Source organism: Lynx rufus, unplaced genomic scaffold (assembly GCF_022079265.1).
Source record: "Lynx rufus isolate CCGP_SWC_20201006 ecotype Redwood Valley unplaced genomic scaffold, mLynRuf1.p SCAF_12, whole genome shotgun sequence".
Lineage (NCBI taxonomy): Eukaryota > Metazoa > Chordata > Mammalia > Carnivora > Felidae > Lynx > Lynx rufus.
In genome coordinates, this window is record NW_025814826.1 from 26,840,480 (window position 1) to 26,868,311 (window position 27,832).

The 27,832-nt window shown below is 36.5% G+C and overlaps 1 protein-coding gene across 1 annotated transcript; it reads left to right on the forward strand.

Annotated features, from left to right (window-relative positions):
- The first annotated feature begins 143 nt into the window (after positions 1-143).
- On the forward strand, positions 144-27,832 carry HNF4G (hepatocyte nuclear factor 4 gamma). The gene is made up of 10 exons (XM_047073768.1): positions 144-279; positions 3,162-3,333; positions 9,100-9,194; positions 12,049-12,155; positions 13,702-13,857; positions 16,925-17,012; positions 21,371-21,523; positions 21,652-21,888; positions 22,939-23,061; positions 27,711-27,832. The coding sequence occupies exons 1-10, from the start codon at positions 144-146 to the stop codon at positions 27,830-27,832; spliced, it is 1,389 nt and encodes a 462-aa protein (XP_046929724.1).

Consider the following 27,832-nt stretch of genomic DNA (forward strand, 5'->3'; position numbering starts at 1 on the left):
ATATGGCCTGCTGAGGAGTTTACAGTTTTACAGCTCCTCCCACGGCAGCGCATAAGTCACTCAGTTACAGTTAACTTTGGATTATCACTCACAGATTGAAAGCCCAACAGCCATCACACACGCTGGCCTGTGGCGCCACTTGTATGTGTGTTCCTAAGTCAATGATGAGGGTATCGGAACCAATACTGGACATGGATATGGCAAATTACAGTGAAGTTTTGGACCCAACGTATACAACCTTGGAGTTTGAAACTATGCAGATTCTATATAATTCAAACGGTGAGTTCTCATCTGCTTGTAGATATAGAGAAAAGTAGGTATAACGGGAGGGTTAAAAGTGAGCTACCGCTCAGGAGGTAGCTCTGAGTTTTCTTGCTGAAGAATTCGGAGCTTGTTTTTTAAGACCACAAATCTGAGCTTTTGCATTTCATCACAAAATTTAAATTAAGAATGCTATGGCTATTTTATGTGGAGGCTTTTAAAGAGTCAAGCTATGTGTAATAAAGTGACCTCAGAATTCTGTCATGGGCCTGTCAGAGTAAAAAGAACAGTTTCAGCATTACTTTATTTACTGTAAATTACAGCAGTAGGTAATATTGGCAGATTGGCTGTGAAGTACATTTTCTATGCAGTATTTAAAATGACATACGGAAGGCAGGAGGCTTTACTGGCTGCCTCCCCCTGTCATTTCAGTTCTCAGTGACTACTGATGAGAAACTGCATTTAAAATGACTATCAAGTTTTAACACTGAACACAATATGAAAGGAAATAAAGGCTTATATTATAACCTTACTACTTGACAGGCTAATGTTTAGCCTCACAGAGCCCTTGGTATTTATCTACTGTAACATTTTAACTTTAAAGAAGGCATGAATTGTCTAGAGTTCGCGGATTTGAATAATAAATACAACAGTTTACTGTTGACTTTGTATTTAGACTTTAACTCAAGTAAAAATCTTGTCCAAGATTAGCTGTAATTGTTAGAACTACTAAAATCCGGTAATTATGTATACTTTGAAAGGGGTGTGTGTGTGTGTGTGTGTGTGTGTGTGTGTGTGTGTACTTCAGGATTGAGAATGTATCTTGTACTCAGGATATGGTAATGTTCTGCTATGCTCCTCAAGTTTACAACTGCTATTCTTGCTATATTTAAATAAACAATAGTTTATTAGTTGGAAAATTTTTTTTAAACCACCAGAAAAGGAATTCTGAAATTTTAGCACAAAGAGAATTAAAAAGAACATGTAATCTTAGGTTCAAATCTTAGGAAGTCACTATTTTTCTTCCTTATGTTTAGATTTGATTAGAGACATTTAATAATGGGTTTGTCAGATTAATCATGATTTTTTTAAAAGACCGTAGATTACTAAATAGTAAGGGCAGGTTTACCCTAAATATTTAACAGTACTGACTTTTCCAAGTGTTGTCTATGTTGTTTGTTTTAGAATAATGTTGTTAACAATATATTAAGTATAGCATTAAACTGGAAACAAGAGTTGAATTTTTTCCTACTTCCAAAAGCTTCCTAGAATATAATCAATCCTGATACTTCTAGCTGCCATATTCCTAATATCTATTTTATTTATGTTACCAAAAGAAAAGTTCCTAGATTTAAACTCTGTAATGTCACATGATTAACCCTTAAACCTATTCTCATTGGTGGGAATTATATATGGTGATGTCTTTCTACTCAAAAGTATCAGTAAGTAGAATATATGTATTTTCACAGAATATAATCGGATGTCACAACCTTTAATTTTACCTTTTGTTATATTCAAAACATGATGAGCTGTTACTATGTTGATATTTTCATACAATTTTATGTTGATTTATTTAAGAAATACTTAAATGAAAACACTTATGTGGAGGTTTTTAAGTCTTTTCCTTCAAAACTATGCATTAAGTGTTCACTTTACACCAGGCACAGTTCTGAGAGCTGGAAGATGGGGGTGTGTGCCTACAACAGATCTGCATTCTCTAACATCATGAAGTTTATATTCTGTAGTTAAAGAGGGGCGATAAATGAAGAGACCCATACGTAATATAGTTTTAAAAAACGAAGCAGCTATTTAAAAAAATAAGCATGGTTCTAGATTCTACTTGAAGGGCAGATTAGAGCTAACTCTTTTAGATGGGTGTTCAGAGACTATTTCACAGAAAAGTGTGAGATTGGAGCAGCTCACAGGCATCCTTGGGGAAGAACGTTTCTTGGCGGCAGAAGGAACAGCAAATGTAAAGACTGAGATGGGAACAGACTTCAAGGGAGTAAAAAAGGCAACATTGTTGGAGAACAGTGAACAGGATGAAAAGTAGTACCAAGTAATGGGATCAGAGAGGTAGGAGGGGGCTTTACCATGCAGGGCTTTACATGATGTATAAACTTTATTCTGTTTCTGAGGGTTGGGTGCAGAAGGCTAATAGGAGGCAAATTTCTCATTCCAAGAGCACTTTGGGGTAACAAACAGTAGAGGAGGGAGCAAGGGTGGAAATAGAAAAATTAGATAAGAGGCTATTGCAGTAATCCAAGTGAAGGATGATCGTCGATCGCTTACGACTTGCCTTGGTGAAAGGACGAAAAGTCGTGGATTTGATATGTGTTCCAAACATGGACTATTAGATTGGATACGAACAATGAAGGAGAGAATCCAATGAAGACTACCATGTCATTGATCCCAAGTACTGGGTACCATTAACTGACATAAGGAAGACTGAAAAAGAACAAGTTCAGGGGAAAAACAAAGAGTTGTCTTTTTGATACATTAATTTGCAATTCCTATTAAACTTCAAAGTGAAGTTGTTAAATAGGTATTTGGGCATTTCAGACTGATACTCACAGAAGGCATCAAGGCTAGAGATAAAATCTGGGGATTTTTCATCATACACATATTTGACATCATGTGACTGGATGAGCTTTCCTTGGGAAAGAGTATATTTGGAGGGACTGAGACCTCTGGTATCCCAAAGCTTACTGTTCAGAAATATGAGAAGGGAAACTGGAATGGAGACTGGCAGAAGTGGTCAGCAGTTAAAAGGACACCCCTGGTGCACTCCAAGAAGCCAAGGAATGGACTGTTTTGAGCCTGTGAATCATTAGTAGGGTAATTTAAACAAAGAAATACTTAGTATTAACTTGAAGGCTACTCTGCTTTTTCTTCAACAGAGAGCTCTGCTCCAGAGACAACAAGTATGAATACCACAGACAATGGTGTCAACTGTCTATGTGCTATATGTGGGGACAGAGCGACAGGAAAGCATTATGGAGCGTCAAGCTGTGATGGGTGCAAGGGCTTCTTCAGACGCAGCATACGCAAGAGTCACGTTTATTCCTGCAGGTACTTGAGATGCTCCTTTTAAGAAAGTTATCTTTAGAGGCGTTTCAAAATGGTGTGCAAGAAGGAAGGGAAGAAGATGAGTCCTTTCATATTTCTGTAACTCTACAAACAAAATCTGTAAGCTACATTAAGAGTAATATGTGGGGGCACCTGAGTGGCTCAGTTGTTAATCTTCTGACTCTTGATTTCACCGTCATGATCTCATGGTTCATGAATTCCAGCCCTGCATTGGGATCTCTGCTGTCAGCACAGAGCCAGCCTCAGATCCTCTGTCTCCCTCTCTCTGCCCCTCCCCAATTCATGCACGTGCATGCTCCCATGCTCTCTCTCTCCCACAAAAATAAATGAACATTTAAAAAAAAAAGAATTCTTGGGGCGCCTGGGTGACTCGGTTGGTTAAGCGTCCGACTTCGGCTCAGGTCATGATCTCGGTCCGTGAGTTCGAGCTCCGTGTCAGGCTCTGTGCTGACAGCTCGGAGCCTGGAGCCTGCTTCGGATTCTGCGTCTCCCTCTCTCTCTGCCCCTCCCCTGCTCCTACTCTGTCTCTCTCTCTTTCTGTCTCAAAAATAAACAAAACATTAAAAAAAATTTTTTTTAAGAATTCATTAAGAAAAGAGGATATGTGGGTGCCTGTGCAGGATGCGTTCCTACAGCGTGGATCTTTTTTATGAAACATTATTTAGACACAAATGTATTAAAAAAACCCACATACTTACCACCCAACCTAGATCAATATAGTTGAAGCATCTATTGAACCGACCTCCCCTATCACTTTCTCTTTCTCTCCTCTCTCCCAGAGGTGACTACTGTCTGAAATTTGGTGTTTGGCTTTTCTTTGTGTTTCTTTATTGTTTTACCACATGTTCACATACCAATAGACATATTTAAATCTATATGTAAATGGATTCCCAATCTGTGTATTTTTCTGCGTAATAATTTTATTTTCAACATCTCACAGCCTGAGTCTTTTAAAACAAAATTATAAAAGTGCAGATGATTTTGGTAGTTTGTTGATGTCAGTGAATGAAATTAAATTTTCAGTCCCAAAATTTTAAATATATTTGTCATGCCACAATTTTGCCATTGAATTTAATGTTTTGTCTAAAACATATTTAACTGTACTGTATATGTCACATATTTCTAGTAGGCTTTTAAAAAAGTAATATCTAGTTAACATCATAGTACAAGTTAGGGTTAGATGTTCCACCTTGAGTGTTCAGAATGACAGTTCTTTTTTTTTTTTTAATGTTTATTATTTATTCTTGAGAGAGAAAGAGAGAGCACAACTGGGAGGGGTGGCGAGAGAGAAAGGGAGACACAGACTCTGAAACAAGCTCCAGGCTCTGAGCTGTCAGCACAGAGCCTAATGTGGGGCTCAAACTCACAACCTGTGAGGTCATGACCTGGGCTGACGTCGGCCATGGTTAACCCACTAAGCCATGCAGGCACCCCAAGAATGACAGTTCTTGAGTGCAGATTAGGTCTCTTAAATGTGAACTATTAAAGAATGGCTGATGGTAAGAGAAAAATATCAATGCTTGCTCTGTTGATGAAAAGCTTGTATAGAAAAGCTATGTTACTTTAGGAAAAATTAGACCTTTAGGAAAAAATTAACTCTCTCACAATATGGTGCAACCTGATTTCTAGGGATCTGGAAAAAGTTAATAACTCTCTGAATAGCTAACTAGTATTCTCCAGTAATTTTTCCAGGAGGGCTTAAAGTTGGTTTAAAAAATGTGAATACCCTACTTTAAAATCTTCTTGATAAACAAAAATATATACATAGTTAGATGACTCTTGCTTTTATATATTTCAAAACTCTAGAGGTAAAAAGCAGACCAAGTAAATTTCCTTCATTAAAATGTTTTTCTCTGATTACATTAAATATTGAGTGCTTTTACAAAATTAACAGCTAAAATAAATACAAAATTACACGTATTGTAATCAAAATTACAATATATTTTGAGTCATGTGTTCTGTTAAAGGTGTAATACATACATATGAAAAATGGTGTGATCCAACAGACTTGTAGGAATCAAAGAACATCAGCACCACGGGCTTCCAAGATTCCCTCCCTTATTGGACGGGAAAAGTGAGAAAGGAGTGTTCCCGTAGCAACTTTTGGAATTTAAAAAAATATTCCCACCACATATAGAGTTTAACTCCTCACACCTTCCCAACATGAGTATTGCTGCCAACTTAGCCTTCTTTACATATTTTGGCATTAAGCAAATGCTGTGATTTTCCATTTGGAAAATAGTTATTATTATAATGATGAAAGTGTAGGACCATGAAGGTTTCTTAAGCTCAGATTTTGCTGGTCTCAAATTTATCCGTTTCCTCAGATGTGCAAATTTCATTTCCACTCTTAACTCTTCTTTACATTAAAGTTGGGCTTTCCCTCCCAAAGCACTTTGTTTTTGTTTTGTTTTGTATATATATATATATATATATATGGGTGTGTGTGTGTGTGTGTGTGTGTGTGTATAAATGTTTATTTATTTTGAGAGAGAGAGAGAGTGTGTGAACGAGGGAGGGGCAGAGACAGAAAAACAGAATCTGAAGCAGGATCCAGGCTCTGAGCTGTCAGCACAGAGCCCAACGCGGGGCTGGTGCTTACAAACTGCAAGATCATGACCTGACCCCAAGTCAGAGGCTTAACTGACTGAGCCACCCAGGCACCCCTGTTTTGTTTTGTTTTTTTTAATTAGGCTCCACGTCCAGCATGGAGCCCAATATGGGCTTGAACTCACAACCCTGAGGTCAAGACTTGAGGTAGATCAAGAATCAGATGCTTAATCGACTGAACCATTCAGGCACTCCCCTCCCAAAGCACTTTAAATTACTGTTTCAATACTTCTCACATTATGGTTGTTTTGGTTTTTTTTTTTTAATTTTTTGTTTTGTTTTATTATGGCTATTTGCAAATTTGTATGTATACTCTGTTAGACTCTAGTTTCCCTGAATAGAGGAGACAGGTAATATTCCTTTTTTTAAACTCCCTACACCAGGATCTTGTACAGGTGTTTAATAAAAATGTTTATTCAATTTTTTCACTAATGTTAATTGGGTGTGTTTTCCTCTTGTATTTATTGCTAATCCAGTTCCCTCTCCTGAAGCCTCCTCAGCCATGCATTCCCAAGTGAACAATTCTTTTCTTCTCACTCTGAAAATATCTGTCTTCTGACTCAATTCATTTATAGTAGGCTTTATATTCATTCGGTTTAAAGTAGCTACCCATCATTTTCAGAAGCAATATCTTCTTTTATTGATCACAAAATAGTTCTTTTATTCCCATCATTAATAAACAGCCACAAATAATCAGTGATATACCAATACATGTGGGCAATTTTATGATAGAATTTTGTTATTATTTTATCATTTTGTTATTATTATTAGAAAACGTTATTATTTTACTATATGATTGATATTTGTCCCAAAGCCTTAAAAATACCTTCTCACAACAACTTTTTACTGTAGCTCCTTCCTATTGGACAACTGTAAATTAATTTGGGAATGTTAAATAATATCCCCAAGTCCTACCAAGAGCGAATGGTGGGTGCACATGGGTGGTTCAGTCAGTTGAGCGTCTGACTCTTGGTTCAGCTCAGGTCATGATCTCACTCTTTGTGAGTTCGAGGCCTGAGTCGGTCTCTACGCTGACAGCACAGAGCCTGCTTGGGATCCTCTCTCCCTCTTTCTCTGTCCCTCTTCCACTCACTATCTCTGTCTCTCTCTCAAAATAAATAAATAAACTTGAAGAAAAAAAAGAGAGTGAATGATGGACCTGAGAATCAAGCTCACATCTAATTCCAGAGACTGTATTTTTCTCTTTTTTCAAGTGTACAACACAGTTTTGAGTATGTTCCCAGAGTTGTGTAACCATCACTTCAACCAACTTAGAACACTTTTTGTCACCATGCAAAGAGACAATATACCCTTCAGCAGTCACCCCCCCCCCCCATTTCCCTAACTCCCTCCCCTCCAATGATAGGCAACTACTAATCCACTTTCTATTTGTATAGATTTGCCTTTTCTGGACATTTGATATAAATTAAATTACAGACACACCTCACTGTATTGTGCTACACAGATACTGTGTTTTTTACAAATCGAAGGTTTGTGGCAACCCTGTGTTGAGTAAGTCTGTTGGCACCATTTTCCCAACTTTGTGTCTGTGTGTCGCATTTGGGTAATTCTTCACAATATTTCAAACTTTTTCATGATTATTACATTTGTTATGGTGATCAGTGATTACAACTCATTGAAAGTTCAGATAATGCTTAGCAGTGTTTATCAATAAAGTATTTTTTTTTTAGGTTTATTTATTTGAGAGGAAGAGAGAGTGCAAGTGGGAGAGGGGCAGAGAGAGAGGGAAAGAGAGAGTCCCAAGCAGGCTCCACACTGTCAGTGCAGAGCCTGATGCGGGGCTCAATCTCACGGATCATGAGATCACAACCTTGGCTGAAATCAAGAGTCAGTCGCCTAACCGACTGAGCCACCAAGGCGCCTCAGCAATAAAGTATTGTTAATTAAGGTACTACATCGCTATTTTAGACAATGCTGTGGCACACTTTACAGACTACAGTATAGTGTAAACATAACTCTTATATGCACTGGGAAAGCAAGAAATTTCATTTGACTCACTTTATTATGATACTTGCTTTATTGTGGTGGTATGAAACAGCAGCCTGTCTCATGTATGCCTGGGTACAATATGTAGCCTTTGTGTCTGACTTCTTTCTCTTAGCATAGTGTTTTCAAAGTTCATCTGTGTCGTAACATACATCAGTCCTCCATTCCTGTTTATTGCTGAACAATAATAGGTATCGTGTCTGTGTACCACATCTTATTGATCTGTTCATCGGCTGATGGGCATTTGGTCTGTCCCTGCACTTCGGCTATTATGAATAATGGTGGTGTGGACATTTATGTACAAGTTTTTGTGTGAACATATGCTTTCATTCTTTTGTGTATATACCCAGGAGTGTAATTGCTGGGTCATAGAGTAACTCTAACATTTAACTTTTCTCAAAAAACTACCCAACTTTCTTCCCAAGCAGCTCCATCATTTTATATTACAAAAAGCAATGTATTAAAAAAAAAGCAAAGTATGAGGGCTCCAGTTTTCCCCACATCTTCATCAACACTTGTTATTGTCTGTTTTTTCATTTTTTTCCCCCATTATAGCCATTTTAGTGAGTGTGAGGTAGTACCCAATTATACAGAGACTACGCTCAATGCTGTGCCTCTGGTTACGTAACTGAGCAGTTACAGCAATTTCAATTGCATGTGAGGCACATTTAAAATTAATAGGAAAATATTTAAAGAGAGCAAAGCATGAAAGGAGCAGAGGAATGAAGTCCTGATATATTCTCCATTACACTGAAACCATTTAGTAATAAGCAATTAGAATTCACATGTCAAAGATTTTAAAACCAGATGGCTTTCATGACTCATGATTGAAGTGATAATGTATACCGGGGAGAAGTGAGATATCATTCGGTTTTATTTTACTGTAAAGACTGCATGAGAGGTGAGGCCTTTATTTCCACATTTTATTGATCTGTTCATCAGCTGGTGGGCATTTCCATGCGCATGCTGATCACTGACTGGAAATGTCGCAGGTAATTGTTCTTATACATTCTTCCTTTTGGGCCACACTTGACCATACTTATTCAAGTTTTATTTATCTGTTTATTTGTGTGTTTTTTTAATAAATAAATAGTTGTCTGCAAGCTAATCTTTCTTTGTTTGACGTTATAGGTTCAGTCGGCAATGTGTTGTTGACAAGGACAAAAGGAATCAATGTAGATATTGTCGATTAAGAAAGTGTTTTAGAGCAGGAATGAAAAAAGAAGGTAATAATATATATATACATATAATATATATGTAATAACATATATAATGACAATTATTTAAGCAAAAGTGTTGAAAAATATACATCTTCATTTAATCACAATAACCTTTTCACCTGTGTTCTGAATTGCCTAAATGAAGAATCTATAATTCCTTGAGTGTAAGAATTTACCCAAGAACACTGACACCTAGTCTCTGATGGCTGTCTGATTCTAGAAACTATTATCTCTATTACTGTCTTATCCCTGGAAACAAAATTATCATCTAAATAATATTCGAATACCACGTTCCAAAGATAAATGTCAAAATTGATTAATAGGTTGAAGTTACAAATGTATTTTTAAACACATATTTATTGTCAATAGCAACTGAATATCTTTATTCATTTCATCAACATTGACTAAACATGAGCTTTTTGCTCATTCGTTTGTTTATTTAAGAGATATTTATTGAGCACTTCTTTCTAAAAATTGTTCATGGCGTTAAGGCTGCAGCGGTGAACATAACAGAAAAAAAGAGTCCTTCCTCTCAGGGAGCTTACATTCTATTGAGGAACAGAGACAATGGAGTAGACACTCTATTTTAGTGTGCATTAATTGCATTTCAAACATAGTAAATAATCTGATTATACTATCCTACATCCTAAATATGGTTATTTATTTTTTATGTTTATTTATTTCGAGAAGAGACAGACAGCGAGAGCAAGCACAAATGGGGGAGTGGCAGAGGGAGAGGGAAAGAGAGAGAATCCCCAAGCAGCCTCCCTTAGCACAGAGCCCAACATGGGTCTTGAACTCACCAACTGTGAGATAGACTTGAGCAGAGATCAAGAGTCCAGTGCTTAACCGACTGAGCCACCCAGGCACACCCCCTAAATATGGTTAATTCAGAAACAAATCTGGGGGATTTGTTGGGATGAGCCTCTGCAAGATTTTATGCTTATTCAGTTTTGTCACAGGCTTATGCCTATCATAGACGAAGAAATATTTTTCAGAACTATTTTACAAACCATAAAAATTAAATCAGGTTAATACACTACAGAAGTATACCTATCTTGAACATAACTCATTTTTTCTTTGTCACAATATTTTAAAGAGACAAAAAATTCCATTAGTTTCATTCAGACTGCTAATCTCAAAAAAAAGGCAAAGTAAAGTTTACAGAACTAAGGGAGAAGCACTTTGTCATTACAAAATGACTTATTTCTAATGGCATATTCAGTAGTTTATGGGATTAATTATATACTCTGTCAGTCAACTTCACCTATTTCTACATGAACCCTAGCATTACTCCTACAAAAGTATAAGCAAGTCTCCATCCTGTATTTCCTTTAAGAGTGTACAGGTTTTGAAATAAAATTACTTTCAAAAATAGTTAAATCATGTCTTCTATTGCTCATAGAATAATGCATTGTTGTTTTTTTTTTTCCTAAATAGACTAGGAAGTAACTTTTGGGTTTCAAAGTAGATATATTTCTCTTCTTTACAGTAATAGCATAATATCAAAGTTAGTTAGATGGAAACATATATAAACATGGTTTTATGTCAAAAATGATAGCAGTAAGAAGATGACAAATGTTCAGAATTTCTTTTGGCATGTTTCCATGGGTTGATCATGTAAATGAAATTCATAAAATCATAGCTTACATTTTAATTTTTTATCTCCACATATGCATTTCCACATGAGTCAGTCTGGGCTACAAATCAATGACAATTTCTGTGGGAGAAAAAAAGGAGTAAGCTACCAGTAAATATGATTTTAAAATAAAATATTAATGATTCACTCCAACTTAAACACTACTCACTCTTAAAGGCAAAAGTCCAGTATATTCTCTTCCAAATTAATGAGTTGGTGGTTAATAGTACGTTTGGGTAGATAGTAGATTTTGGCATAGGAACTGATGAATCTCTTTAGTATTAAGGAGAATAATTGCATAAAAAATTCGAATAGTTTAATGTCTTAGCTCTCCAGCAATACAGAGTAGCATATTGATCTAAAAAGATTTAAGGACTATAGGCCTTGTTTTTGTTCTTTTTGGTTAACAGAAGATAAATTTATCTACTAAGTTTTAAACACTAACTTTGATATTTGACTTGTATTTTTCTTTGTATGACACGTATACAAGGTAATACTCCCTTGTTCACTCTTCCTTATGTTTAAAATGTAGTTTTCAATAAGGAATTTGGCTCTCTCTTAGAAGCTTTTTGTATAATACTTAAGAAGTCTTCATCTTTCCAAAATGCTGATGTTCAAAACCTCATTCTTCTCGGGAGAGACCCCTTACTGCAACTTTTGCTTTATTAATGTTAGTAAACTGTCCCAAGGACATGGTTTCACAAGAGATTGTAAGACTGCAAGCTTAAATTCACCTTCACTAAATAAATTTAATTTCCATTTTGGCTAGTGTTTAAGGAAAAAAAACGAATATGGAAGTTTCAAAATCTATGACTCATATCTTCTAACAGTGGATACACTCTCTGACTTGGTCAATCTTATGGCGATACTCTTCATCTACTTATCTTATGGTTTTATTAACTTTGAGAGAATGGAAAGTCATCCTGTTATACAGCGTGGCTAACTGGCTGACCCAACACTTTGTGACACGCATGCAACCATGAAGTTTCAAAAGGCAGTATTTTATGAGCTCTATTGACAGGCCTGGCTTTCTATTTTTTTGAAAGCAGTACAGAATGAAACATATTTTCAGTCATACTTCCCCCTCTGTCTTAACCCCTTCCCCGGTCTTTAAGAAATATCCATTTTTACTTTTTATTACTATTTTTTAATCTTTAAACTGTATGTCCTGACGTGGACTGAAGAGAACTGACCAGTGAATACTGTGATTTTCTTCCCTAGCTGTGCAAAATGAACGTGATCGAATAAGCACCAGAAGGAGCACATTTGATGGCAGCAACATCCCCTCCATTAACACACTGGCACAGGCAGAAATTCGGTCTCGCCAGGTATGCAATGCACACCGGTACTCAATCCTGTTTAAAAGAATCAAATGTCTGTTTAGGCATAATTCTAAAATAATCCACGTTCCTTTACATGTGCTCACTACTTAAATCAGTTGCAGTTTTACTTTGAAAGTATTAGGTGGACTGTTGACTTAATTTTGACTTTCCCTGGACAACTTCCTGTTTTTAAACAGAAAAAAAAGAAAAACCAAAATGCATTTCAGTGCACTATTGTTCAGTAAAAGTTAGCTTATGAGATTGATTTAAAATTCTGAATGAGGAGCACAGTGTTCTGGGGGCACTGTCTTGTTTCACTGATTAAATCTGTAAAATTGGTTACTGTGGCTTTTTGGGAGTTTGGTTGAGACCTATCATCAGAGCTTGCTTCCTTGAAAATGGTTTCTGGACTCAAGAACTCATCTTGGCATCAGCTTTGGAAACAAGTATTTAAGAGAAGAGCCAGAATTCAGAAGCCAATGGAGAAAGAGTTTATTATTTTAAACTTCTAGAATGAGAATATCAGTTCCAAAGTTTAAAAAATGTCTGTCATTAGTTATATACATAAAAATAAATCGTTTAAAATTAAGATGAAGAAACCTTTTGAAGACAGTTTATTTTGGCATTGCTGCATTAGAAAAGTTAATGGTATTTTTCTATTGTAAAGCAAATTATGAAATAGCTAACTATTAATCGGGTCCTATAACGAGTCAGTGCAACTACTTTCGTTTTTAATAGCATGAGAGTAGTATGATCAGGCTAACATCACCATTATCATCAGTATTTGAAGATTACTTGATAGTCGTATAGAGCATTTATGAAATGGCTTAAAGGGAAGCTGGGAGGAAATAAACATACACATAGAAAGACATGTGTACCACAGAGACACATATTCAAAAATTAAGTTTATAAGGACTTTTAGAAAGAGATTTTCTTTAGTAGAAAAGCATTTTGAAGCCACTTATATTTTATATAGTTCAAAATTATATATAGTTCGAAAACTTTTTCATTCCATGTTAAGCTTTTCAATGTTGCTGAGTCAAAAGTTGGTTTCTTAGTTTTATGTTGATGGGCTTTTATTTACTGCAGTTCTGGCTTCTCGTCTAAATCTTTTCTCCTCAGTTTGGTAAACTGTATCCACTGGAAACGTTTTCTTCGGATATTTTTAAAAGTTAAAGGTGGGCTTTCTTAGTGGAAATATCATTTTTTAATTAAAAATAAAATCGCAGAGTGTATTTCAGGTGAATGCTGCATATCTTCCTGTATAGTCATTTTGAATTAGGAAACTCCCTGAAAGTTGAGTAACTTATTTTATGGGTGTGCCAGTAAAAGAAGGTAGTGCTCCCAGAGCCATGGTACTGTGTTTTCAATTTAACTTGTACTGGTTGGTATTTTTTTTTCTCAATTTTAAAATGTTTCATATATTTCAAGATACTGTGGCAATGATAGTGTCCACTTCAAAGGTGTTTACTTATTGGAATCATAGAAAAAAGAGAAATGGTACTCAGGTGTTATTTGAAATGATAAATTAATGTAATCTTCTTAATGCCAGATCTCAGTCTCAAGCCCTGGAGCAAGCACTGACATAAATGTTAAGAAAATTGCAAGTATCAGTGATGTCTGCGAATCTATGAAGCAGCAGCTCTTAGTCTTGGTGGAATGGGCTAAATATATCCCCGCCTTCTGTGAGTTACCGCTGGATGACCAGGTATAAGTTAAAGATTTTACGAATGCTTTCAGAAATGATTTTTGAACTTTGCCCAGTTTATGTGTTTTTTAAATTATATTTAAAATAGGTTTACCATAGTTGACAAGTTAAATTATCTTGTGAGGGAAAGATTGGCTTTCTTGTTCAGTCACCTTGTTCTATTAAGAGGCACAACTGTTTAACTTCTGTGTTAGGGGTCTTGCAAATTTATTGATTGGGTGAAGTTGAGGAAGACACTGATCTTCCCTCTTGGAGTTGAAAAAGCTTAAGTGAAGAAGAAAAACAGGATAGCAAGTAACTGCCATTGTGAGACAAATGTCTGGGAGGGAAAAGGTATACTCTCCTGTCTTGGTGTATCTTGGAAGGCGCCATATAAAATTCCATGGAAATACCAGGCCACTCCTAGACAGAAACCTCACAGGTTGTGTTGGTGTCTTGGTAGGAACTCTATGCAATTAACATAAAATTTTGCCTTTCATGTTGTCAATTCTATCCTAGCATTTACTGTATAAAAATATGGGTTCGGCAAAAACATCTCTAGAATCATGCTCTGAAGTCTACAGATTTCAATAGTATTTCAGACACAACAAACTTTTCCTAATACATATATTTTGGTATTTTGTCATATATACATTAAGACATTTTAATGAATAGTTAAGAATTTTAATTTCCTAGTCTGTGAAAATTAGATTATTAGCTTCAGATTCATTTTTAATGCCTCCATTTAAATAGTTTATAATATTTTGTAGATGCATATAATTTGAAAATTTTTAATTCCCCACACTGAGTAAACCATGATATGTATTATGCCCAGTGTATATTTTTATACCCTCTGGCCATGTTCTTTATCACTGATATACAAAAACAAACAATTAAAGGGAAAGGTGCATTTTGATTGTTTAAAAATCAGAGAAGGGCAAAATATTTATACAACCAGAACAAAAAGTGATCATAGGAAGTCAGAAGTTATATTTCTAGGACAGGTGAAATCCTGGTGACCAAAAGATAAAAAAATAAAAAAGTACTATGAATTCTGAAATCATTCTTAAAATGTTCTGTAACTGCCTTCCTGGTATGAGTCATGGTTATTGACATGTCATAAAGATAGCTAAGCTCAGAAGGTTATTTCAGAGTGAATAATGCTAAATTGCTAAAACATACGTGTCTCACCCCAAGCCATATAAGTAGGTTACGTTATTTATCAGTTTTATATTTTTATTATCACTCCTCTTTAAAAGTTGCTGACTTATGTGTGAAGGCAATGATTTAAAAATTGGAAAATTAAAATCTAGTAACCTGTCAAAAATGGTTTTTATTTGCTAAATGACGCTTGAATACTAACAATATAACATTACTAGCCTTGGACGGGCAAATGTCCAGTGTGGTTAAGGCATTAGAGAAGTAGCTTTCAGTTGCATTAAATATTACATTATTTTATTGAATCCCCTCAGGACCTCTGACATAAATGTTATTATCTCCACTTAACAATTTTTAAAACTGATCCTAGATCAGTTAAATTCACTCAGAAAATTCATCAAACGAATATTTATTGGGACTACAGTTCCATTTTAGGTTCTGTGACGATCTGGCAGTAAAAATACAGACTCATCATGATTCTCATAAAGTCTGCACTCTATTTGGGAGAGACAGACAATAAAAAAGATACAGATTATGAGTAAGTTAATTCTAGGTGGGGATAAGTTCTATAAAATGGAATGGGGTGAGTTGTAGAATGACTGTGTTGGAATGGCAAGACATACTTTAAATTGGGGATCAGCGACTTTTCCTGAGACCTGAATGACAAGGGACCAAACATACCAACATCTGAGGACAAGACATTCCAGGGATAGGAACAGCATGTTCAAATGCTCTGAGGCAAGTTGAGATAATGAGTGCAGAGAAAAGAGAACAAGAGAACAAGGGATATCATAAGCTGAGATCAGAGAAGGCGGGGGGGGGGGGGGGAGGGGGGAGGGGAAGGGGGGAGGGGAGGGGGAGGGGGGAGGGGAAGGGGGGAGGGGAAGGAGCGGGGGAGGACAAACCATTGTGCTGTTACCTAGGAGGCCATTGTTAACGACTTTGGGTTTTATTGTAAAGGCAATTAGAAACCAGTGAGGAGTTTTCAGGAGAGGGATGATAGTAAGTGACTATTGTTTCATAAAAGTTATCTGGGAAGCTCTGTCAAGAAGGATTTAGGATGGAGGAACCAGAAGGGAAGCAAGAATCAACCTATTAGCTCTGTGGAGCGCATTGTGGCAGGCAAGATGAAGAATGGCAAAGGCTCGGGCTGGGGTGGTAGCTATGGAGAAGCAGTACCCGGATTTGCTGTACAACTAGAAAGGAATCAAAATGGGCTTTGGGTTCTGACGTGAACAAGCATTTTGGATGAGCAGACCATTTAGTAAAATGATGAAGATATTGGAGAAACGTTACTTTGATGTTTTATATTTGGAATGCTTCCTAGTCTTCCTAGAGGTGATGGCAAGTAGACAGTTGAACATATGCATAAAGCTCAGTTGAAAGCTTAGTGCAATTAGCTTCAGTCTACAAAGTGTCAGCAATGAGGTTATCCATCCTCTTCTTAGTTTGCCACAAGTCCTTGCTTTGCTTTTGTTTATTCAGCCTATTATGTGTAATAACAGAGTGTTTTTTACATATGTTTTCTTATTTGGTCCTCATGACTACCTTTGAGATTTTTATCACTACCTCCATTTGACAGATGAAAACAATTGAGTCCCAAACATACTGGTTAACTTATCTAAGATTCAACAGGTATGACTAGGCAGCATTTGAACTCTGTTTGATTCTATTTCACTCCAGATCTATTTTGTTTGCTTGTATTGACTTCTAAGCTTTAGAAATTATGAAAAGTAAAACTCTATTGACATGCTGAAATAGAAAAATAGAAGGCTTAATGATGGCAAGCATCTATGAATATTATAGTTTATTAAAACCAAAAAAAAAGGTCCCAGGCTTAAAGAGCACTGAATTAATCAGATACATATTATACCATCTTTTAATCATTATATTTTATAATTAATTGTTAAACTTGAAATTTTTCATTAAGGTGGCACTGTTGAGAGCTCACGCAGGGGAACATTTACTGCTTGGAGCGACAAAGAGATCCATGGTGTATAAAGATATTTTGCTTTTGGGTAAGTTTTTTTTTTTTTTTTAATTTAAGAAGAAATTATGCATGCTTCATCTTTACACAGGATCTATTCTGTATGTAGCAAGCATTCAAGACACTGTCAAATGGTATTCTCATTTCACAAATTGGATTTAATTAATTGTATCCTCATTCAAGACCCTATGTTTCCTTGACTTCATTGCAGCGAAGTTCAGAGGGCATTGAGATGTTTCGGGTGCATTAACATTTAAAAATAAGAGTTGGAGAGGGGCACCTGGTTGGGTCAGTTGGTAAGCATCTGACTTTGGCTCAGGTCATGATCTTGTGGTCTGAGAGTTCAAGCCCCACATTGGGCTCTGTGCTGACAGCTCAGAGCCTGGAGCCGGCTTCAGATTTTGTGTCTCCCTCTCTCTCTTCCCCTTCCTCTCTCACACTTTGACTCTCTCTCTCATAAATAAACATGAAAAATTTTTAAAAATATAAGTTGGAGATGGTGGTCAAAAGGTACAAACTTCCTTGGGGTGCCTGGGTGGCTCAGTCAGTTAAGCGTCCGACTTCAGCTCAGGTCACAATCTCGCGGTCCATGAGTTCGAGCCCCGCGTTGGGCTCTGGGCTGATGGCTCAGAGCTTGGAGCCTGCAGCCTGCTTCCGATTCTGTGTCTCCCTCTCTCTCTGCCCCTCCCCCGTTCATGCTCTGTCTCTCTCTGTCTCAAAAATAAATAAAACGTTAAAAAAAATTAAAAAAATAAAAGGTACAAACTTCCAGTTACAAGTCAAATAAATACTATGGATATGATGTACAACATGATGACTAGAGCTAACACTTGCAGTATAATATGTGTGGACATTGTTAAGAGTGTAAATTCTAAGCATTTTCATTACAAGGGGATTTTTTTCCTTCTGTTTTCGTTGTATCCATGAGAAGATGGACATTAATTGAACCTACCATGGTAATCATCTCACAATATATGTAAATCAAACCGTCATGCTGTCCTTCTTAAACTTATACAGTGATGTATGTCAATTATTTCTCAATAAAACTGGAGGGAAAAGATTTAAAAATAAAAGAGAAATGTTGCTCAATAAACATAATAATGAAGTATCTTTAAATCCTATCAGGACAGATAACTGGTGATTTATGTGACCACTTTATTGGAGTCTCAGTGTTGTTTCCAACTCCTTCAGTGGCTGCTTAATACTTGTAACTTGTTTTATACACTTCCAAGGAACATGTCTATTTCCTATGATCTCATTGCCTATGATATGATGCAAAATCCCAAGTTAAAAAAATTATTTGGTGACTATGTCTGAAAATCCTGATAGTTAAGTAGTAATGCTGGAAGAGACAAAGTAGGATGGCAGGTTGAATGGGAGAAGAAGACACAAGGGAAAGCTTTTGTCTTCCTTAAGCAATTGCTTCCATCCACCCACCTTACTTACCTTTTAAAATTAGTTTTCCTGTTGAGAGAGTTGAGATAGCTGTAATGATTATTATCTCCACTTCTCTCTGGCTGTGTGAAATGATGACTAGATTGCTCAATATGTCTTTGTGTTAGATATTTTAACCCAATTATAGGAATAAATAAAATATGATATATTTTTCACATATAATATGATATAGCTAATATAATAGATATAGCTAATATCTATTGAGGACTTACTATGCAAGATGCATTCTCTAAGTGCTTTACATATAAATACATGCTATCTCATTTAATCCTCATGATAACCCTAAGGGATAGGTACGTACTTTTATTCTGCAGGTGAAGAAATGCAGGCAGAGAAAGTTAACTTAAGGTCACAAAGCTAGTAAGGGATAGAGCCAGGATTCTAAACCACATAATGTGACTGCAGAGACAATGCTCTTAGATTCTATTAAACACTCTCCTGCATTTATAAGACTGCTATAATACTGCTCTCATTATAGATTGAATACAGTATACTTAAAAACTCAAATGTATTTGCTACCTATTTGTAAATTGTTTTACCCTGAATAATTAGGTAAACTAACTTTTCATAAGAGCAAGACTATATTTTTTTAGATCTTTTTACATGTTGTTACACTGAAGATTGTCTTTGCCTGCAATGAAAGAATTCAGAATATTGACTTCTTATAAAATCAGAAAATAACAATTTAGCTGTTATCTTAGGAGCTCTAATAACTTCTAGTTTCTAATATTTTCAAAGCTATACTATTTGTCACTTACAGCCAGAGACATTCTAAATTGGAGCGTCCTTAGGGATTAGGGAGTCTAGTCTCTGTTCAATTTCTGAACTTTCTTGAATTCATCTACTTAGGCCTGTTAAAGTTGTGTTTCAAAAGTTGTTACACCTACATATACCTAGACCACTAAAGGAGTCCTCTTTTTATCCACTGTAAGCAAGAAAGTTTCTTTAGGTTTTGTGTTACACTCATTAATGATTAAGACACTAATAGATAACTGACATAGTGGAAGGGTAATCATTATATTTTGTTTCTCTCCTGTCAATTATTAGCTTGTTATTAGTCTGCACTTTCGTGTTATCACTAGTGACTGAGTCTGTTAAAATGCATGTGATCATATTATCAATGTCATTTATCCTTGACGTGTTCTTAAGTTTTTCTTTCTTTTTTTTTTTAATATGAAATTTATTGTCAAACTGTTTTCCATACAACACCCAGTGCTCATCCCAACAGGTGCCCTCCTCAATACCCATCACCCACCATCCCCTCCCTCCCACCCCCCATCAACCCTCAGATTGTTCTCAGTTTTTAAGAGTCTCTTATATTTTGGCTCCCTCCCTCTCTAACCTTTTTTTTTTTTTTCCTTCCCCTCCCCCATGGTCTTCTGTTAAGTTTCTCAGGATCCATATAAGAGTGAAAACATATGGTATCTGTCTTTCTCTGTATGGCTTATTTCACTCAGCATAACACTCTCCAGTTCCATCCACGTTGCTACAAAAGGCCATATTTCATTCTTTCTCATTGCCACGTAGTATTCCATTGTGTATATAAACCACAATTTCTTTACCCATTCATCAGTCGATGGATATTTAGGCTCTTTCCATAATTTGGCTATTGTTGAAAGTGCTGTTATAAACATTGGGGTACAAGTGCCCCTATGCATCAGCACTCCTGTATCCCCTGGGTAAATTCCTAGCAGTGCTATTGCTGGGTCATAGGGTAGATCTATTTTTAATTTTTTGAGGAACCTCCACACTGTTTTCCAGAGCGGCTGCACCAGTTTGCATTCCCACCAACAGTGCAAGAGGGTTCCCGTTTCTCCACATCCTCTCCAGCATCTATAAGTCTCCTGATTTGTTCATTTTAGCCACTCTGACTGGCGTGAGGTGGTATCTGAGTATGGTTTTGATTTGTATTTCCCTGATGACAAGTGATGTTGAGCATCTTGTTATGTGCCTGTTGGCCATCTGGATGTCTTCTTTAGAGAAGTGTCTATTCATGTCTTCTGCCCATTTCTTCACTGGATTATTTGTTTTTTGGATGTGGAGTTTTGTGGGTTCTTTATAGATTTTGGATACTGGCCCTTTGCCTGATATGTCATTTGCAAATATCTTTCCCCATTCCGTCGGTTGCCTTTTAGTTTTCTTCATTGTTTCCTTGGCAGTGCAGAAGCTTTTCGTCTTGATGAGGTCCCAATAGTTCATTTTTGCTTTTAATTCCCTTGCCTTTGGGGATGTGTCAAGTAAGAAATTGCTGTGGCTGAGGTCAGAGAGGTTTTTTCCTGCTTTCTTCTCTAGGGTTTTGATGATTTCCTGTCTCACATTCAGGTCCTTTATCCATTTTGAGTTTATTTTTGTGAATGGTGTAAGAAAGTGGTCTAGTTTCATCCTTCTGCATGTTGCTGTCCAGTTCTCCCAGCACCATTTGTTAAAGAGACTGTCTTTTTTTCCATTGGATATTCCTTCCTGCTTTGTCAAAGATTAGTTGGCCATACTTTTGTGGGTCTAATTCTGGGGTTTCTATTCTATTCCATTGGTCTGTGTGTCTGTTTTTGTGCCAATACCATGCTGTCTTGATGATTACAGCTTTGTAGTAGAGGCTAAAGTCTGGGATTGTGATGCCTCCAGCTTTGGTCTTCTTCTTCAAAATTACTTTGGCTATTCGGGGTCTTTTGTGGTTCCATACAAATTTTAGGATTGCTTGTTCTAGCTTCAAGAAGAATGCTGGTGCAATTTTGATTGGGATTGCATTGAATGTGTAGAGAGCTTTGCAGTATTGACATTTTAACAATATTTATTCTTCCAATCCACTACTGAAAGAAAGTACTATTCCTATTCCTTCAAGGGAAGAACCGTTTAAAATATTTATTTGTGAAAACTTAAATCATATCCGACAATCTTTTGTTGGGGTGCGCTGATCTTTTTTTTTTTTCCTCCTAGGAAACAACTACGTAATTCACCGCAACAGCAGTGAAATTGAGATCAGCCGCGTGGCCAACCGGGTTCTAGACGAGTTGGTACGACCATTTCAAGAAATTCAGATTGATGACAATGAATATGCTTGTTTGAAGGCAATTGTATTTTTTGATCCAGGTTTGTTTTCAGATTTCCATTAAACAACAATTAAAATGAAAATTAACCATTATTTAATATTGGAATATTTTCTCTCACACTCTAGCAAGATGCGATCTCTTAGATTGCCCCTTTTCTTCCTTTCTTAGATGCAAAAGGGCTAAGCGACCCGGTAAAGATTAAGAACATGCGGTTCCAAGTGCAGCTGAGTTTGGAGGACTACATCAATGACAGGCAATATGACTCCCGGGGGAGGTTTGGAGAGCTGCTCTTGCTCCTGCCCACGCTGCAGAGCATCACCTGGCAAATGATTGAGCAAATACAATTCGTTAAACTTTTTGGGATGGTTAAAATTGACAACTTACTTCAGGAAATGTTACTGGGTGGTGAGTACATTTAAGAATTTATTATTTATTAGCATTGCAGTCTGTAATAGGTTGGCCTGTTTGTTTGTTTGTTTATCTTCTTCCAAGTTTTTCTATTTTATTTTATTTATTTGAATTCAAGTTAGTTAGCATACATAGGTAGTATTGGTTTCTGGAGCAGAATCTATTTATTTTTTGTCTGTGACATAGTGGATTCATTTTTTTTTTTTTAACATTTAGAAAGTCTGCAAAACCCATTTGATGGAGACAAAAATACTTGAACATATTGAAATCCTCATTCTTACTAGTCTCTGCCGTCTTTGTCCCATGCAGTTCTTCTTGCCTCAGTTTCTGTCCTTTCAAATATGGTGAATAGAAATGGATTTTCTATTTTTAGGACTCCTAGGGGTGTATTCTATTTTTCTATGCCATGACTCCTTTAAAAGCTCAAGGATACCAGCATTGCAACAGAACCTAAAAATATTTCTAGTAAATACCTTAAAACTAAACACTTTGCTCCTGAAATAATTAATTGACATAACACAATGAGAAGGGAAAAATGAGATTTCATTGCTGCAATAAATGTCAGGAATAAGTTAAGAAATCATTTATTTTGTGTTCTGATCTAAATTAAATTTCCTTGTAAAATCACTTTATTTTATTTTATTTTAGTTTTAGTTTTCTGGTGCTTAATGTGTTTCTAATGACATCTTTCTGAAATAAAAGTTGTTTATGCTATTAGTGTGATCCCAAATACTATAAACTTGAGGTAAGTGATTCTTGGAATTGCCTTAACAACAGGCAGCAAACCTAATGATTCCAGGAAACAGCACACAAGGTCCATTATTAATATACAACATAACATGATACAACATTAATCTAGCCAATGCACAGTGAAAGCTGACATTGTCCTTAATATGGCAGCAGTTCTATTAATTTATTTTTGAAATCCCAAAAAGCACTTTGCAAAAATAGCAATATTCCAGCTGTCAATCAAAGCATGCGTTGCAAGGTAAACTTGCTGTCGCTGATTAAATGTCACTAACGCAAGCATCTTTTTATCTTCTGTAGGTGCTTCCAATGACGCCAGCCATCTCCATCATCCGGTGCACCCACATTTGTCTCAAGATCCATTAACTGGACAAACTATACTTTTAGGTCCCATGTCAACACTGGTTCATACAGACCAGATCTGTAAGTATTTTGCCAACCATAATATTTTTTAAACTTAATTAAGAAAAAGTGGAATTTGGGGAAAGAATCTATCAGTACCCAGCAGTAGCAAAATTTAGGCGCAGTTTCCTCTGTAGGACTCCACTATGGGAGATTGTGATATTCAGCAACTCCTTGTTCTCCTAGGGATCATGGGTTTGCTCCCTAAAATTGGATGTGAGTGCATAAAACAGAATGTACAGGCAGTCCTGGTTTGGCCTGGTAGTGCAGGGCTGTGAAGAGGACTGTGCAAGCCGGAAGTGTGCAAGGAAATCTTAATAATCAATAGGAAAATTATAGTTGATTGTGACCTTTAAAAATGTTTGCCGGGGTGGCTGGGTGGCTCAGTTGGTTAAGCATCAGACTCTTGGTTTCAGCTCAGGTCACGATCTCATGGTTTGTGAGATCAAGCCCCATGTTGGACTCTGCACTGACAGCACGGAGCCTGCTTGGGATCCTCTCTCTCCCTCTCTCTCTCTGTCCCTACCCTGTTCTCACGTGTGTGTGTGTGTGTGTGTGTGTGTGTGTGTGTGTGTCTGTGTGTGTGTGAGTGCTCATGCTTTCTCCCTTTCTCTATCTTAAAACAAACATTTAAAAATGAATAAATAAAAGTGTTTGATGAGACATTAAGAACTCTCCTAACTACAGGTTGTAACTCTATAGTGAAGCTGAATAATAATAATCCTAATATCTATTTAAGACACTGTAATGTAAGCATTAGATACAATGAGAATTCACATGTTTTTGTTTGTTTGTTTGTTTGTTTGTTAAAAAATTATCAAGAAGGAGTGCCTGGATGGCTCAGTTGGTTAAGCGTCTGACTCTTGAGCCCCACGTCAGGCTCTGTGCTGACAGCATGAAGCCTGCTTGGGATTCTCCCTCTCCCTCTCTCTCTGCCCCTCCCCTTTTGTGTCCCCTCTTTCTCTCTCAGAATAAATAAAAAGGGGCGCCTGGGTGGCGCAGTCGGTTAAGCGTCCGACTTCAGCCAGGTCACGATCTCGCGGTCCGTGAGTTCGAGCCCCGCGTCAGGCTCTGGGCTGATGGCTCGGAGCCTGGAGCCTGTTTCCGATTCTGTGTCTCCCTCTCTCTCTGCCCCTCCCCCGTTCATGCTCTGTCTCTCTCTGTCCCAAAAATAAATAAAAAACGTTGAAAAAAAATTTAAAAAAAAAAGAATAAATAAAAAAACATTTTTTAAAAATCTGTAAAAAAATTATGAAGTATAGTTTCAACAGTGCGTCCTGCTTTCCTCTGTTCTAAATTGCAAGTGGAAGTGAGCATCTTTTCTATGCCTTGATGAATTTTACTCTTTTGGGAAGTTTGGATCAGCTTCCAAGATTTTACCCTTCTCAATTTCCATGTCTGAAATATCTCTGAGAAATTATTTAATATGAAGTTTTTTCACTAATGTCCATCACTTTACCTTCACTAAGACCCAGAATGCAGATTTATTTTTATTGTTTTAATTTAAATTTCAGTGAACATACAGTGCAGTATTGGTTTCAGGAGTAGAATTCAGTAATTCCTCACTTACACACAAAACCCAGTGCTCATCACAAGTGCCCTTTTTAGTACCCATCACCCTTCTAGCCATGTCCCCACCCCCCATCAACCCTCAGTTTGTTCTCTATCATTAAGAGTCTCCTGTGATTTGTTTCCCTCTCTTCTCTTCCCCCCACTTTCCCATGTTATATGTTCATCTGTTTTGTTTCGCAAACTCCACATATGAATGAAATCATATGGTATTTGTCTTTCTCTGATTGGCTTATTTCACTTAGCATAACACACTCTAGCTCCATCCATGTTATTGCAAACAGCAAGATTTCACAGAATGCAGATTTAGAGACTCAAAGAGCAGCAGTGTCTGCATTCCCAGGGGAACTATTTCTTCTGCAGCTCCATCCATGTTCCATTCACTTCCTGCATTGTCACTTTTTGCTTCTTTTCTTTTATTTATTTTTTGCCAATTCTGTTTTAATTGTCCATTTTTTTGCAAAATGTCATGAGAATTTATCACTAGGAGATGAGGAGGCAACACAACTACACACTTAGTTGTCAGTACATGAACTGAATAAAATATGTTCAGTGACATCCCAGACAGACTTAAAGATGTGATGTGATTGGTTACTGATCACAATACACATCTGTTACTGAGGTGATTCATGTAGACCGAAGAGTTAGCAGTGAAGTTTGTATTTATGCAGTTACTCACAGTTAATTGTGAGTTACCATGCTAAATGAAATTTGAGCCATGTTTTTGCCAGACTGGTGCTATTTATCCAAGCTGTAATAACTGAAATCCATGCATGTCAGATTTGTGCAAAGTGAGGGCCACTGGGAAAACACTTTGGAACTAAAATGATTACATAAATAGTAGGGGTTAGTAGCAAAGTTAATATGATAATATTGCAGATTTAACAAAAATTCTATTTTTCATAAGCTACTCCAGAGATAAAAATCTGTATTTGACAAAATACCTAGGATTGTTTCTGAGTTTATACTTAGTATTCCCACATTTACCTTTGATCTATCTCCTCTTAACACTAAACCAGCTAACTCACTGAGATTCCTTGAGTTATTGTGATATAATTATTATGTGTGTCTGTATTACCTACTGAATTTACAGTAGCCCTCAGTAACTAATTACAGTGTGGTTTCATGGAAATGTTCAAACAAATGTGACAATTTAGTGAGTACCACCTGACTGCTACCTAGTGGTGTAGGGAAAGTGGAGGCCACAGAAATGGGTATTATCCCTGTTGCCTTTTAGATACAGCCCCTGGTAAACCTATGTGTAAATAGTGTCCGAAACACAAAGTTCTTTGACTACATGATAAAGGCAGAAATATAATTGTTAAAACATAACTCATATTATGGAAACAGAACTTGAAATGTGTTTGAAAGACATCAATTTGGGACCATCCTTGCAAAGCAAATGTTACCATGTTCCTTTCATAGTCAAGAGCAGACAGGGCGAGTCCAACGTCATCTCTCTTAGGGATTAGTTATTCATAAACCCAGAAAACAAAACACTTTAACAACATATTAAACATTATAGGCATTGGCTGGCAAGAACGTTTAACAATTCTGCTCGTGGTTGAATCTTGTACTTTTTAAATGTTAGTTTTCTAGTACTTTTTTTTTCCTTTTCAACGTTTTTTTTTTTTTTTTTTTTTTATTTTGGGACAGAGAGAGACAGAGCATGAACGGGGGAGGGGCAGAGAGAGAGGGAGACACAGAATCGGAAACAGGCTCCAGGCTCCGAGCCATCAGCCCAGAGCCTGACGCGGGGCTCGAACTCACGGACCGCGAGATCGTGACCTGGCTGAAGTCGGACGCTTAACCGACTGCGCCACCCAGGCGCCCCAGTTTTCTAGTACTTTTAAAAGCATATTTGCTGACCCTAATCTATTTAAAATCACATCACATTTTTCATTTTTATTTTACCTCTTTCAACACAATATTTATGAGAATCCATTTGTAAAGGAAAAATTTCCTCTGTTAGCACCTATTTGGAATAGTTTATATTTTATGCAAAACAAAACATTACACATACACACAAAATAAATTTAAGTTCATGTGTATTTTCCTGGCCTTTTAGAGCAGGTCCTGGCAGTCTTAGATTCATCCCAAATATCCAGAAAAAAATTTTAAAGCAAATATGGTTATTCTTTTGTTAATTAAACTGTATGTAAATATGTTGTTTCCAACCATATTTAATAATATAAAGTCAATATGTGAAAGATCAGGCAAAAAGGAAGTGTTCTTATTTTTGTATCAATTTTTAAAAGCTATTTTGAAAAAAAAGTCTATACAGTTTGCAGTGCCTCAGGCTGATTATCAAACATTTTCTATTCGTTCTGTTAAATATGGAATTAAAATCAATGTGAATATTAAAATATTTCAAGTTTTAAAAAATTAAAAATCTAAGATAGCTCCCAGATTATTTTATAATATAGTAAAAGTTTGCAATAGGAGGAAATACTATTCTAGACAATGAAGTATTCACACTGTAACTTCTTTTTTCAATTACTTGGGCTTGCTCTTTGATGAGGAAGGGATGGGTGAGCTCAACTGTAATAGAATAATTTTGAAGCAAAATGCCAGTATTTTTCAGATGTTTTTAATTCCGATATAGGTTTCAAAGCACTTGCAAAATGTCTTAACTTTTTATGTCGTCTATTATGTTTGAGTCAGTGGAATCCAAACCAAATATATTTTATGTGCATTTTTCATTGTAAAAATTGTACAGTTGTTTTCAAAGATTTGAAAAAAAACAACAACCTGGCATTCTGTTCATACTCTTCATTAACTTTTTTTCTGCTGGGTTTGTGAGAGAATCAAATGCTCATAAATGCTATTAAGAAAGACAGTACGTGACTGTTGAGTGACTATGAAGAAGTTTAAGCATCTCTATTCCGTTTGGATGCTATCTGGGAGGGAAGAGGGCAGTGCAACTCCAATAGCACCTCAGTGAGCTCATAACGGATTAGATAATCATACTTTATATATGATCTTCATATATATGATAATATCTCCAAAGTGGAATAATGCATATGGGTGTCATGCAGGGCTTACTAGGCCGGGCCAGGGTGACTGTCACCATCACATACAATTCTCTGATTCTTTTTTAGCAACTCCTGAGACCCCACTCCCTTCCCCACCACAAGGCTCTGGACAAGAACAGTACAAAATAGCCGCAAACCAAGCTTCAGTGATTTCACACCAGCCTCTCTCCAAACAAAAGCAATTGTGA

Bases quoted from the DNA above. Each gene is read 5' to 3' on its own strand.
- HNF4G (XM_047073768.1), top strand. From the start codon at position 144: ATGTGTGTTCCTAAGTCAATGATGAGGGTATCGGAACCAATACTGGAC. The intron at 13,858-16,924 runs GTATAAGTTAAA...TTTTTCATTAAG, and splicing joins AGTTACCGCTGGATGACCAG to GTGGCACTGTTGAGAGCTCA. The intron at 21,524-21,651 runs GTTTGTTTTCAG...TTCCTTTCTTAG, and splicing joins AATTGTATTTTTTGATCCAG to ATGCAAAAGGGCTAAGCGAC.